The 14,071-nt window shown below is 57.4% G+C and overlaps 1 protein-coding gene across 2 annotated transcripts; it reads right to left on the reverse strand.

The window, feature by feature from the left end:
• Positions 1-3: 3 nt before the first annotated feature.
• Positions 4-13,346, reverse strand: DLK2 (delta like non-canonical Notch ligand 2). Of its 2 annotated transcripts, none has more exons than XM_074896954.1 (6): positions 13,245-13,346; positions 7,869-7,970; positions 6,208-6,271; positions 3,612-3,742; positions 2,808-2,952; positions 4-2,271 (listed from the first exon to the last, which is right to left on the reverse strand). In XM_074896954.1, the coding sequence occupies exons 1-6, from the start codon at positions 13,315-13,317 to the stop codon at positions 1,494-1,496; spliced, it is 1,293 nt and encodes a 430-aa protein (XP_074753055.1). In that variant the 5' UTR covers positions 13,318-13,346; the 3' UTR covers positions 4-1,493. The 2 variants fall into 2 exon arrangements, with proteins under 2 accessions (XP_074753055.1, XP_074753056.1); XM_074896955.1 differs by lacking the exon at positions 13,245-13,346 and adding an exon at positions 10,170-10,248 and having other exon boundaries at positions 7-2,271.
• Between the last annotated feature and the right edge of the window lie 725 nt (positions 13,347-14,071).

Raw genomic sequence — 14,071 nt, forward strand, 5'->3', positions numbered from 1 at the left:
TTTTATTTGATAAAGGTACATCATCCATCCATGTATTAGAAAAATAATCTTTCTGGTGAAGCCCCAGTCCCCTCTCCCAGGTCTCCCTCCTGGCTGAGTGCTCACTCTGTCTGCAACCCTTCAGGTCAATAGTAGGGTTTGGGTTGTGGGTTTTTTTACCCCTCTGCTTAGCTCTCCATGCCCAGGAGGAGGCACAGAAAATCCTGGCCTGGGTAGAGAGATGCTGACTGCTGCACAGCGGACCAGCACAGGCAGGAGCAGACCTAGCACAAAGGCCGGGTGACCCGGCCACCTGTTGCCTCTTAGCCATGCTTTAGCAGTGGTGGAGAAAGCAGTATCGTATCTGCTTCCTGTGGTCGTGCCAGGCTTGGCAGCCTGTCCTCACATCCACTGTGGGGACCTTAACCTTTGTTGTATCAAGAAACACTACAATGGCTGATTTGAGGTTAGAGCCAGCTGCCTGCCTTGGAGTGACTGGAAGAGGAAAGGAGAATCTGGATCTTGTATTGCCCCTGAACCAGCCACAGCACATCTCCAGCCTCATCCATCTCCATTTTCACCTGTGAGAGCGTATGAGAAGGATGAGCTCAGGCCCAGAGGACCCCAGAGGGGAGCAGGCCGTACTCCTCCTTGTCAGCAAATGGGCTGTGGGACCTCCTCAGCAAATGGTGAGGCAGAAGTGCACACTGGAGAGGGGAAGGAGCTTGGTCATTTGTGGCCAGACCAGAAAGGACAGCTCAGTAAGTAGGGGGAGAAGATCATCAGGAGGAAAGTACAGAATGTGTTTGTAACCCCAAGTCTGACAGCAAGAGGAGGGGGCATCACCAGGGCAGAAGGGCACAAGGAGACCCCAAATGATCTCCAGAGTGTCTTTGAACTGGCTCACAGAACCACAAAGCCAGGGAACAAAGGTATTTGCTCTCTCTCTAGGGACATGGCATCTGAAACAACAGCCTCCAGAAACAGTTGGGTGCCACCCCATCCAGTACAGGGGCAGGGAGGCCTGCGCAGCCACGACTGTCTCGAAAGCCCCAGAAGAAACATCCCAAAACCAGCAGAAATGAGGACAAAGCCCCTTCCAGTAGTCACAGAGAGGAGTTACAAAGGGCCTGGCAGAATTTGGGTTTGCAAGAGGGCTGTGCCCTCCTCAGCACTACCCATCCCATTTCTGAGAGCTCACGTTGGGCGATACCAGCACTGCGTGGCGTGGGCTGCTGCAGGTGGCACGTTGCCACTTCCCCAGGGGCTGCCCCAACACAGCCCGGCTTTCAGATGCCCGTGGGTGCTGGCTGTGCCGGCTGGGCGGGAGGCAGCACAGACCCAGGCAGGGCCATCACACCATGCTTGACACCCAGGGGTTTTGTTGATGCATTCAGTGCCCTGGGAGCCCTTCCCCGCTGCCCAGCTTGTGCTGGGGTGGCTCCCCAGGCTGCAGTTCGGGGGGGTTTGCCAGCACGATGACCTGCCAGGGCCCAGCTCAGAGTCCTCGCAGGTCACAGCTCCGTTGTCTTCCTGGGCTCGATCAGGATGGTGTTGAGCATGCCCACCTGACACTCCTGGTCTTGGAGCTTCCTTGCAGCCTGAGAAGGGCTTTGGCACCAGTTTGACCTCTGACGGCCTCTCTGCCAGTTCCTCAGCATTAGCAGGACGGTGATGAGGACCAGCACTGCCGTCAGCACCCCGAACACCAGCACTGTCACTAGCTGGGCTTCGCTCAGCCCCGAGTCCCTTTGGGTCACCACCTCCTTCACAGAGATTTTCAACAACCCTCCCCCCGGCTCCTTCTCGCTGTGGTTGGCTATGCGCCGCCCTGTGACCGCAGTCCTGACAGGCTCTGGCTGCGTCACCCCTGGCATCTCGCTGGTTGTGCTTTTCACACCTCCACCGTTCTCATGGTTCACAGGGTGGTAGGGGGGAGCCCAGGTGGGCTCAGGGATGGAGATCTCGCAGGTTTTGCCAGTGAAACGGTCGGGACACAAACAGTCATAGTCATTGATGCGGTCATAACACTTTGCCCCATTTTTGCATGGCTGGCTAGCGCAGTCGTTGATGTTGATGGTGCAGAAACGCCCTTCGAAGCCTACCTGGCACTGGCAGGAGAAGCGGTTGATCCCGTCATGGCAGGTGGCACCGTTGGCACACGGACGCATCAGGCAGTCGTCCACGTTGTTCTCACAGAGAGCCCCCACGAAGCCAGCGAGGCACCGGCAGGTGAAGTTGCTGGCAAAGCCGTTTTCATCTTGACACTGTCCCCCATTCTTGCACGGAGACCTGCATGGAAAGAGCAAGGACAGGTCATAACCCTGCAGAGCAAGCAGCTTCCCCTGCCCCACGGGGGTAAACACAGCTGCTCCCGTAGCCAGTGAGTCTGGCACCGGCTCTCTGCATGGGGGCAGCTACCTCCAGAAGACCAGGCAGGAGTTTCTGTCTCCCCGAGTGAGAGGCTGTGGGACCTCCTCAAAGGCTGTGGCTGTGCATGGGCCCACCACCCACCAGGGAGGGTCTTTGACCAAATGATCTGAAGAGGAAATGTGCCCTGCTGATGCTCCCCCAGAGGCATGACGGGTGTCAGCTCATCACACCTACAGCAGTGAGGGACGGGAATCTGTTCAAATCACAACACAGCCCTTGCCCCGGCGGGACTGTGCGGTGCACAAAGCTAAACCAAAGCCAAAGATGGTTTTGGTTTAACTCCATTAGCGCATGGAAATCCACAGATAACGAGCCAAGCTGGGTCACTGCTTGGCAGTGCATGACCCAAAGCTAATGCTGTCTGTAATCTCGCTGCCCTCGCTGCCATGTCTCACCCTGCCTTCTCACATGGCCCCGTCTTCATCTCACAGTCCCTTCCATGGAAGCCTTCTGGACATAGACAGGAATATTCCCCATCTCGATCGTAGATGCACTGACCCCCGTTCTGGCATGGGGATTGGTGTTTGCAGATGTGTATGTCTGAAGGGAAAGAAAAAGGTGGGAATTAGTGAGAAAAGAGGGACGTTTGAACCCAGCCCATCAAACCCAGTGGGCATGCAGAAATGATCAGAGCTTCTCCCTCCTCCCTTCCAACAGGCACCTGCAGCAATACAAGTGCAGCATCTCTGTAGTGCCTCCCAGCTACAGCCTTCAAAATGCACAGGCTTAGGGGTGCAGAGGAAGCAAATTGTCCTGCAAATCTGCGTGAAGATTCTGTGCATGCCGTCTGGCTGGCCAGTACAGACCTTGTGGCACAGAGGAGCCTCTGAGGTCTGAGGAGAGGAGTCCAGCAGCCACCTGCCAAAGGCAGGAAGCCCTGGGGGAAGCAGGAGGTGCTGCCCAGAGCCCAGCTGCGGCATGGGAAAGGCAGTGAGCTTATCTGCTCCATTTCCTGAGGCTGGCCAGTGTGGTGGCAGCTCTTGCCATGCAGACAGGGAGCAGGTGCTGGCAGCCTGACTTATTTTGCAGGAAGGGGACAGTCCCAGGTGTGGCAACCAGGCAACATCCCATCTCCTGGGCAGCCCAAGTAGCATCACCCTTCAGGCTTCTGGCTATGCTGGCTTACCCGCCCATGCAGGTGTCCTAGGCTTCTGGCCTTAGCACCGGAGGCTGGAATGTCCAGCCCACAACTCACTCACCTTTGTCGCAGAACTTGCCGGCCCAGCCAGTGTGACAGATGCACTGCCAAGGCTGGTGGCATGTCCCATGGAGACACCCCGGCATACGCACACACTCCTCGCAGTACTCGCCCTCCCAGCCTGGATCACACCTGCAGGAGGACAGGGCATGGCAGCATGATAAAAAACAAGCAGGGGCTGCAGAAAAGCCGGCTGCCTGCCATGCAGGGTTCCCGCAGATACAGCAGCACTGGGAAACTCTCCCAAAGCCCCCCATTAACTTGCTGGCACCTCCTCCAGAGGAGGTTAGTATTGACCTCATCTTTCCAAGGAAGCAAGCAGACAGAGTGGGAGCAGACTCACCCTCTGCAGCCAGGGAGAGTGAGGGAGCAGAAACAGAGCTCGGCAGCTTCAGTTTTAATGCCCACATCCCACTGCTCTCCTCCAGCCAACCGCTCTATATACACCACTGCATTATCTCAGCAACTCCTGCACCTCCCTCACCACACAGCCAGTCTGACAGGCAGAGAAAAGACCCATTCCTAACCCTGAACTCCCCGAGGGAAAGGGACAAGAGGCCCCTGAAGCCTGCATGTCTCATTGCATCCCTTTGCATTATAATGTCATTTTTCATCTGAAGCGCACCATAATCCAGCTGCAAAACCTTGCTTGCCACGGCTGGTGTATGGAATAGACTTATCAGCCAGCTCACAAGGGCAGCATGATGGGAAAACCTGCAGCACACAAAAAGCCTTCTGGCCCCAGGAGTGGGGCAGTGGTGATGGCTAAGTAAAGCCAAGCTGTGTTGCTCCAGTGGCCTCCCTCAGACCCGACAGCTCCAAGGGGGAAGGCAAGTGACAACAATACAAGAGCTGAGTGGAGGTGGCACCAGCTGCAACAAAAGCTGTACTCAAAACAGCACAAAATTAAACCTAACAAAACCAACACAGTCTCTAGAGTAAGCAAGGGGGTTCATTTTCATGGCTGGGGTTCATTTCAGTGCAGTATGTGGTGACTGCAGCTTTGCCAGGCTAGTTCGAGGAGACACTTTCACACCTGGACTGGCTATTGTCACTGTAGGTTTTTCCATGATGAAAATGGTTAAAATATATATATATATGTTAATTAGAGACTTTTTGATGAGAATGGAGGCGATACCGTGTGCCCAATAGAGTCTGGGGAAATGCATTTGTACCGGGACAGCCATGAGCTTACAGAGGGCTGTGAGCACCCCTACCCCCCAGTACCCACAGAGGCAGGGAGCAGGCACCATCAACTCTTCCCCTTCTCTAAAAGGGAGATGGACAACCTAAAAATTGCCAGGGAGGAGGCCAGGTAAGCAGCTGAGTCTCCCTGAGTTTGGGGTGATTTCAATGGGGTACTGCCAAGCTGCTGAAGGGTTCAGCAAATACTCTGGAGGGCTGAAATCTGGAGCAGCAACTCATGTGTGCCTTCAGTGGAAAGACCTGTAGCTGGACCACCTGCCACATGGAGAAGTGCGGTGTCTTTGGCCAGGGCTTCGCAGCACCTAGCTCCCCCAGATGCAGCTGCCAAAAAGGCTCAGGGAGGAGCAAGAACTTTGCAACTGCAACCAGAGGCCCAGCAAAACCAGAGCTGGATGCTCCCTGATGCTCCCTGGTGCGGTTATAGTCACCATCAGGCCATGTCTGCTCCATCAGGTGAGAATGAGTGGCCCAGGCATGGTGTGACACTGGGTGCTGTGCTGCAGAATGGAGCTAAGCATGTCCCAGCGAGGAGAATGGGGTGGCAGTGGGCAGTCAGTCTGTCCCCTTGCAGAAAGTGTCAGGGCCAGTCTGAAGCAGCCTGCTCCTCCTGGGGCTGCCCTGCAGGATGGGGTTTCCTGGTGGCCCTACAGTGGGGCAAGAGGCAGTGTCTGGGGCTATGGCAGCCCAGGGCAGCCACGTGGTTTCTTCCTCAGCTGAAGTGCAGGGTCAGGCTCTGAGCTTTGCCCCTGCAGGATCTGGGCATCACCTGGAGCTGGGATGCCAGGGATCATGCGCACACATCTGCTGCAGTAGCCCTCAGCTTGCTGGTGAGCCCTTTATGAAAACACCTGCAGACCCCCACCACAGCCCAGGCTTCTGAGAGGGGACCCCTGATGCCCTCAGACATTTATGTGCACGCTGGCAGCTCTTTTCTTCCATGCCCCCAGGGAAAGCATCCCCATCTCAACCAGTGAGGAGGCCAAGCAATCTGGCTGACCCCCAAGCCTGCTCTGCTGCCTGAAGACCTTCCCCATCATATCTGAACATGAAGGCTGCTACCAATCACCCAGGCATGGCTGGGTTGTCCTAACTCTCATCTAGACAAAAAGGGCTCAGCAGAACAACATCAGTCAGTGTGTGGCAGGGGGCACCCTGGAAGCACTGAAGTAAAGTCTGGAGGGGACCAGCAAGAGGTTGAGGGATCAAAATCTCCCACTCCAGAGGGTGTCAGGTAAAAGGAGAGCAGAATTGTCGATTCCAGGTGTGGGTGAGTGAAGGAGGAGGCACTTCAACTCAGGGCAGGTGTGTAGGCACCAGGGACACAGTACCAAGGGAGGGAGAGCAGTTATGGTCAGAGGCAGCAGGAGCAGAGAGCCAAGAACAAGCCATACCTGCACTTCCCATCCTGGTCACAGCAGCCGTGGGCGAGATTACAGCGCTCGCTGCAGTCATCACCTACAAGGCAGGAGATGGGTGGAGTTGGATTAAGAAGAGACCATAGATGACTCCCTGCTGGCTCATGGCCTTTTTTATTTTCCTAAGCACTCGGCCTGCCCTTCCACAGAACTGTAAGGTGGGGACTTCCCTTTCAATGGCTGGATGCCACATGAGAGATGAGGATTTCTTAGTCACGCAAGCAGTGATAACACTGCCTTTGAGAAACAGGACCCTGCTTCAAAACTACCTGGTCTCTGATCATCTCCCCACTCACCCTCTGCTGCCTCCCTTAGACTTTGGGCCCTTCTGGGCAAGAGCTGGGGTTGCCTGTGCATTAAGGAAACCTGTGTAATAGGTCCTAATCCACCTGGGACCTTGGTCCCATGGTTGTGCAGCAAGTATGGTGGGAAAGCTCAGGGCCAGGTACTGCAAGGGGCACAAAGGGATCAAGGATGGAAATGGAAAGAATGGCTCCTCTCTATCTCCCAGGATGTCCCTTTTCCCAGGGACAACTATTGGCATGGAGCAGCCTGGTCAGGGCTCCTGCCCTCTGCCAGAACCCAGCTGCCAGCATTCCCCCTCCGGCGCGGGGGGGCAGGACTGGGTATCACATGGGGCCAGGTATCCAGTTCTGTTTATTTATTTAAAGGCCACAGCAGCTGTAACTGAGCCATGGCCTCACCATGCCACTTCTCATCCTCTGCTAGGCACTGGCCTGCTTTCTCCAGCCAAGTGTCCCCTTTCATCTCCACCTTTCCCTCTGTCCCATCACTTGCTGGCATCTTAGTCCCAGGGTAACTGGCTTGCTCCAGTTCCATAGGCAGTAGAGCTAGAGCAAATGTCAGGAGGCAGGTGGTTTCTCCAGGAGCCCAGTGTGATCCCAGGCCAGGCCCAGATGAATGCCCTTACCTGACTGAGCCCCTCCCCCCTGGACTGGGGCAGGTTAAAACCCCCAAGCCAAGAGGTGCGCGCTCAGGCTTTCCCCAAGCTGTGTGATGTTCTGCCTAGGAAGTAAGCATGGGAAGAAATCCCCCATGCATGCATTTTTGCTTCAGTGAGGTGGCAGGTCCCACTGGTCAGGATAAAAGCCTCCCAAAACAAGCCACTGTGGAGCTGGAGCAGCATCCTGGGACTCCTCAGCTCAAGCCTGGGTATCATTGCCTTTCCTATTTGTAATCAACTCTCCTGGCAGATGGCTTTGGGAATTCAATGCTTATCCAGAGCAGAGGGAGAGCAAACTAATCTTTGGGAAGGGATTTTGTCCCACGGGATCCAGGATTCGCTGTTCAGCTTTGGGATCCTCCTTCCCTCTCGCCCTGTCTCTCTGAACAGGCTCACTGATTCAGGCTCCCATTCACCCTGAGAGAGACAGAGCAGTAGGACCTCTCACTGCTGGTCTGCTCAGGCACTGCCACTCCCGTGGGCCCCAGAGCAAGAACCTCTACAGTTGCTACCAGTCACCCCCCAGGTGCTGGAGGACCGAGCAGCATTTTCTGGTCTTCCAGCTCAGGCCAACTCTATTTTGCATGGAAAACTCAGGAGACTCCAGCAACACCAAGGACAGGTTTGGAAAGATGGATATAAAAGAGAAGGACCTGTGCCTACAGACACTCACCTTGGGCAAGCTGGTGATGGGCCAAGAGGATCCAAATCAAGGACATGAGCTGGAGACAGAAGCTCCTGAGCATGGTCAGCGTGGCCCCACCGAGATGAACACCTCCAGAGAGGAAAAGAGCAAGTTCAGAAAAATCCCCTGGCTCACACCGCCGCTTCACTTCACGCATCCCTTCCTCTCCGCTACCTGGGAGTTTTGAGTTGAAACATCCAGTTTTGTACAGACTTGTCACCGCACTCCTCTCTGTCCTTCAGACTCCTTCCTCTAAGGCAACATTGGAGCACCAAGAATCAAAAAGCCTTTTAAAATGTGTGTAAAGGAGAACTGAGCATTTACACTCAATCCTGAGCATGTAGTAGCTCAGGCTGCTACACCGCATCTTGGAGCACCTGCCCTTGCTAGCTGCTGCCAAAAGAGCAGAAAGCTGCCAGAAATACCAGCTCAGCTGTGGGGACCTTCATCTTCCCTCCCTAGGTCTGGGGGGCTTCTGCTTCATGTTAAGCAAGTTTCCTCCTGCGTATGTTTGAATGAATAGATGGGCTGACTCTTTACGCAGCACCCAGGCTGTTTTTCAAGCCCTTCAGGAGGGCAGGGAGTTGAGTAGATCTAGCAGACAAGCAGTGGTAAACAGCAGCCCTATTTCATTTTCCAAGCAAGGGAGTGAAGCTATAGGCACTAGACCCGGGCTGCAGCCCCAGGTAGCAAAAGCAAACACGCAGCCCTCTCTAGGTGTGGTCCTTTTCCTCGGCTGTCCTGCAGAGAGCCCTATCAGCCCAGGGTTCCTACACCCATCTATTTTGCGACCGCCTCCTGCCCTCTTGAAGTAACATTAAATACTTTCCAAAAACACTTCATTCCCTCCCAGCCTTCTGGGGTTGTTAAGGGCAGGAAATTCGAGGGTGATATCATAAATATATTACTATAATGAGATGGGAGGGGTTAAACAGTTCTGCTAGAAGAGTGGTGAAGGTATGGAGCAGGCTCCATCCAGCTGCGTGGGTGTGATGGACAGGGGCCATTCCACTTTCAGCTTGACTCTGTAGCTCGGGAAGGTTGTGCTGGGTCAACAGTTGCATGAAAGACGTCACAGATGGGGACAGAAGTCCTCCCACCCACCCACACATACTCATGAATTGCAGGAAGAGGTTTTGGGGGCCCTGCCTGAACCAGACAAAATAGCCCACAACAGCAATGATGTTGCTCAAAGCATCTCTCCAGCAAACAAACCATCACCAATGAAGAATGCAGCATTTTCAGAGGGGCTACAGGATGTTACTGTCACCAGCCCAGCCAAATCCCAGCACGGACCACTGCATCCTCCCTCCCCATGGGAGACCCTTGTCCCCATACTCGCAGGACCCTTCTTCGCCTCCTGCCCTAAAACACTGGGCAGTGGTGAACAGCGTTTCAGGGAGGGTGAAGCAATTCCCATGAAACTTATAATTTAGGGCCGAACAGTGGGTACACCGTGTTCCTTCAGGGCTGTGAGGAGCTCAACCTTCAACCACATGTCGTTGCAAAGGTCGTTTCCCCCATGGCTCCCCACAGTCTCCCACTTGAGGTGCAGCCTCTCAGACCTCCTGATGTAGCTGCCCCACGGGCGCTGCTCCCAGCTCCCACCCAGGGGCTGTTCTGGACCCCAGCAAGGCGCCGGGGGCATCCTGGGGGGCAGTCGTTGCCCAAGGGAGGTGTGAGCGGCGCCTGGGCTGGCCTGGCTTTGGGTCGCAGGGACACAGGGGAGGGAGCTCCCTCCATCCCACTCCTCTGCTACTGCCTGGCCAGGCTGGGGGCTACCAGCCCCCCAGGGACTGTGGCGTATTAGGGACGCCCCCGGGGGGCTATTAACCTCCCCCTCGGTGGTATTAGGGACCTCCGTACGGTTAGGGGCTACCAGACACAACCTCAGGAGGGGGCCTAGCGGGCACTGCCCCTGGTCTGGGGGCTATGAGGGACCCCTCCGGGCTAGGGGTCCGGGGGCAGGGCTGGGAACCCGGAGGATGCCGCGCCGCTGCGGCTCGCCGCTCCTGTCGTCGCATCCCCCCCACCCCCTCCCGCGCCTTTGGGACCACCGCAAGCCCCCAGTGCCCCCACGGCGGGGCACGGCCACGGGGGCACCCGCCTTCCCCCCACCCCCACGGCCGGCCGGAGGGGAAGCTCAGCGGAGCCCCGCACCGCCCCGGTCCCCGCCGGTCCCCCTGCGGCGGCGGCGGTGCGGGGGGGTACCCGGGGAGGGGGGGGTGTACCCGGGGAGGGGGGGGTGCCGGTCCCCGCCGCGCGCTGCCCCCCCGCCCCCCTGCTCACCTCGGCGACGCGGCGGGTCGTGGGGCTATCGCGGGGCGCGGCGGCGGGGGGCGGCCATGCCCGGCGCGGCGCGGCGCGGCGGCGGCGGGGCTGGGGAGCGCGGGGCTGCGGAGGGAGCTGCCGCCGCGTGTGCCGCGCCGCTCCGCTCCGCGCCGCTCCGCCCGCCGCCGCCGCTGCCGCCGCCGCCGCCGCCGTGCAGCCCCGGCCGCCTGCCAGCGGCTGCGTGTGCCTGCACATCCCCGCTCCCTCCCCGGGACATCCCGCCTCCCGCCGCCTCAAACCGCAGGCAGCCCCCGGCCCGGCCCGCCCTGCCCGCTCACCCCTGCCCTGCTCCCGCCGCCGGGGGCGGGGGGGACGGGGGGGGGCACACACGGCCCCACGCGGGCCTGCCCGCCCCGCACCGCCCCGGGGGGTTGAGGGCGGGGGGGCTGCGTCTGCGAGGGGCCACCGATCCCCTCCCCCACGACCTGCCCGCAGAGGATGGAGGGGTGCCCCGGGCGAGGGGTGCCCCCACACACACCGGGGCGCGGCCCTGCTGGGGAGACCCCCGCCCGGGGCTCCGGGGGCACGGCACTCGCCCCCCTCGCGGTTGCCCACACACGCCTGGTAGGGGCCCCGGCCTGCTGGTGCCGGCCTCCCGCGGGGCACGGCCACCTCGACGCTTGATTCCTCTCTCAGAAAAAAAGGTGCGGGATGACCCGAGCCCTCATTTCGCCCAAATTATCCGAAATAAGCGAAACCGCCCCCTGCAGCCCCTCCCCGATGGCTTCGGGGGCCACTAACACACCTCCACTGGCAAAGCCCCATCCTTAAAGTAGGGTGCAACGAGGAGCGGTCGCCCCACAAGACAGAAGCCATTCGGCAAAGCTGTGGTCCCCGGCACTTCGCTGGCTGCTGCTCACAAGCCGTGGACACCAGCACCTCGGTGAACAATAAGACAACCTGGGAGAGGGGTTGGACTGCCACATCTTTGGGAGGAACAGCCGTCGTCTCTCTGCACCTTGCACGGCGTTTCTGCTACTTGACAGGATCATAGCTGTCACTTTCAGAGGTCCTAGCAACCCTTAATTAGACTACAAGTTTACTGCAGCCCATCCTCTTCTACCCCCGTGCCCCACGGGTTTTTCTATTACCCACCAGGAAAGAAGAACCGCATTCTGCTGGCATTTATGTGGATGCTTCCACATCCCATCTCATCTCACCAGACAAAGCTCACCTCATCCCTGATCTCACCTTCTCCAGGCACCCCGGCCCTCTGCAGTTCCTGACAGCCCTGTCAGCACCACGCTCCCTGCGGCAGTTGTGGGTGGCACTGTGGGCCCCAGCGCCCTCAGAGAGCCCAACAGCCAGCAGCCCCACCAAAGCCCAGCTCTCTGCTGGCTCTGACTGCAGACCCCTGCTTGCTCCATCCTTGGCAGGTCTGGACAACACAACCCTACTGAGCAATAACATGGGAGCCTCCCACCCTGCCCACTGCTGCAGGAGCTGCCTCTTTCTTGCCTCTTTCCTGCTCTTCTGTCAGCCAGGAGCACTGCCTTCTCCTTTCTCTGTCACCCCACCTAACTGCTCCAAGGTCCCTGAGGGCCAGGGAGGTCCAAACCTCCTGCTGCTCAGGCTGCTCTGTCAGCTCCTCAGGTATTTATGAGACAGGCACGCACCAGTTCTGTTTCAAGATGCTTCCTGTGGTCCTCCATCCATTCTCATGCCCCAGTCCTTCATGTCCAGCTCAGCCTGCTTCCGAGTCCTGGTTTACACCATATCTGGGGCTTGCAGCAAAAGGGAGAGGGAGAAGCTGAGAGCAAAGCACAGTTCCTGGTACTGGGTTAAAAAACAAGACAGCCTCTCCCTTAGTCACTGCTGCTCTAGGACCTGGGAGGATCCACCTTTCTCCTCTGACCCCCGCAACACTCTGCCTCGCACTCTTTGCTCTGCCAGTCATGGTTGGAGGCCAAGTTTTTACTGGCGGCACTTCCAACGTTGAGTGTAGGCTGCTCAGCCTCACCCTCACCTCCTCCTTGAAATTCTACTGCCTACACAGTCTCAGATACGACACCACCACCTGCAACATCCTCACCTGCTCTTGTGCTCCTCTGCTGGGATCTGCCCCCATCCCGACCACACTGTGCTGCGACGCCATTGCACAACTGTGCCTCACTTGGTTAAACGCGTCTAAGAAAACCCTCTTGATGCTCTGTGTGCATTTGAATGGGCAGAGAGGAGGGTGCTTGTGGAGGGGTCCCTGCGCAAGTTGATATCTCAACACCAGCACTGTGGGAGAGGGAGACACAGTTAAGTTTTAGTCAGTGGAGCAGGACACATGGCTCTCCCTGTACCACTTCTCTCAGAGGTGAGAGCTGTTGCACGGAGCGAGGGCCATCCAGGCTGAGGAGGTAAAGCTGGTTGCTGGAGATCTGAACGCTGAGGCAGGGGAATGGAGAACATAAACCAGGGTTGGATTTCAGAGCAGGGGAAATGGGCATATTTGAGGAAATGGCATTTGGGGTTTGAGGTTTAGTTTTGTGTGCGGGTATCACGCACAGAAGAAGGCAGGGATGGGTGGGAGTAAAAAAGGTGGGTACAGAGGAGGGGGAAGGGACCATAAGGAAACCCCAAGCACCATGGACCTTGGGTGCACCCCTTCCTCAGCACTGAAGAGCTCCTGTCCTGTTCCTAAGAATGCTCCTGAGTCCCAGGCTTGCTCTGGCAGTTCCTGGGCTGCCCAGGGTGACACAAACTCTATTTGTGGACCCAAGAAATGGGCGTTGAGGAGAGGATTCCTGCACTTGGCTTAGACCCTGCTCTACTGGGCTCTGATCCCTGCCATGCCATCCCTAGAGGCGTCTCGGATGGAACAGCTGCTGGGTCAGAATTAGGAAGGATTTTTTCCTAGCCATAAGAGTCCCTCCACTGCTTTTCCTTCCAGTGAAGGAAATCCCACAAAGCAGAGATCTGGAGTGGGAGTGGGAAATGACCCGTTGCCACAGTCTCCCCGTCCAACACGTGCCAGCCGCAGGCTCCCTCCCCTGCCGTCCTTCAAACACACCATCACTGCTCCCAGCTGGAGGGAGGAATTACCTGTCAAAACCAGCTGGAGCTGCTTCCCTTTCTTCCAGTGTCTGGAACCTGCACCTTGGAGGCAGCCGGACATCAGGGGTGAGGAGCAGATGCTGGGCTGAGGGAACAGGTGATGTCGTCTCTTCCACTGAGGACCCTTCCCCAGAGCAAGGAAAGAAAGAAACTCTTCCCTGTGCAGAATCCCGGAGAAACTCACCCCTTCCTGCCCACTCTAATCCCTTGAGGGAAGCAGAGAAGCAGCACAAACCAGCTGGAGAAAGACCGCAAACACCTCCAAGCTGCCAACTCAAATGATCATCCTCTCCCGCAGCTCTCGCTCTGGGTCACCCTCTCTGCCTTACGCACAGCACCAGCCTGGGGTCTCTAGGTTAAAACAAATGTTCTCCCCCATCCCACCCCCCTTGCTTTTCCCATTCCACCCCAGCCCACAACAAACATCAGCAGCTCGCTGGCCCTGCAGCCATGTAACCCAACCCCAGCCATTGTTCCCCCTTCCCCAAGGTCTATATTTGACTCTGCGGCAGCAACGTGGCTGTGCGTGTGTGTGTGTGTGCGCGCGCGTGTGCTCACTGCACACGCACGCTCCGATATTTGTTCAGACCCTCATTCCCCAGATGCCCGGGATTGCTTAGAAATAGCTTCCATGGGCAGTAGGTGTTTGTGCCTGCAGTGGGGAAGTGGAGGGGGTGGGTGAAAGAGAAGCAGGGAGAGGGTGAAGGTCGAAGGCGGAAAGCCTCCCGCCTCTTCCCTCCCAATTTGCACCATCTCAATGATCTGCCACTCTGTGGCCGGGTTGACAGATGACAATACATACACTCAACAGCAGG

Source organism: Athene noctua, chromosome 1 (assembly GCF_965140245.1).
Source record: "Athene noctua chromosome 1, bAthNoc1.hap1.1, whole genome shotgun sequence".
Lineage (NCBI taxonomy): Eukaryota > Metazoa > Chordata > Aves > Strigiformes > Strigidae > Athene > Athene noctua.

Bases quoted from the DNA above. Each gene is read 5' to 3' on its own strand.
- DLK2 (XM_074896954.1), bottom strand. From the start codon at position 13,317: ATGTCCGGCTGCCTCCAAGGTGCAGGTTCCAGACACTGGAAGAAAGGG. The intron at 3,743-6,207 runs GTATGGCTTGTT...GTCCTCCTGCAG, and splicing joins GACCAGGATGGGAAGTGCAG to GTGTGATCCAGGCTGGGAGG. The intron at 2,272-2,807 runs GTGAGACATGGC...CTTTCCATGCAG, and splicing joins GGGCCATGTGAGAAGGCAGG to GTCTCCGTGCAAGAATGGGG.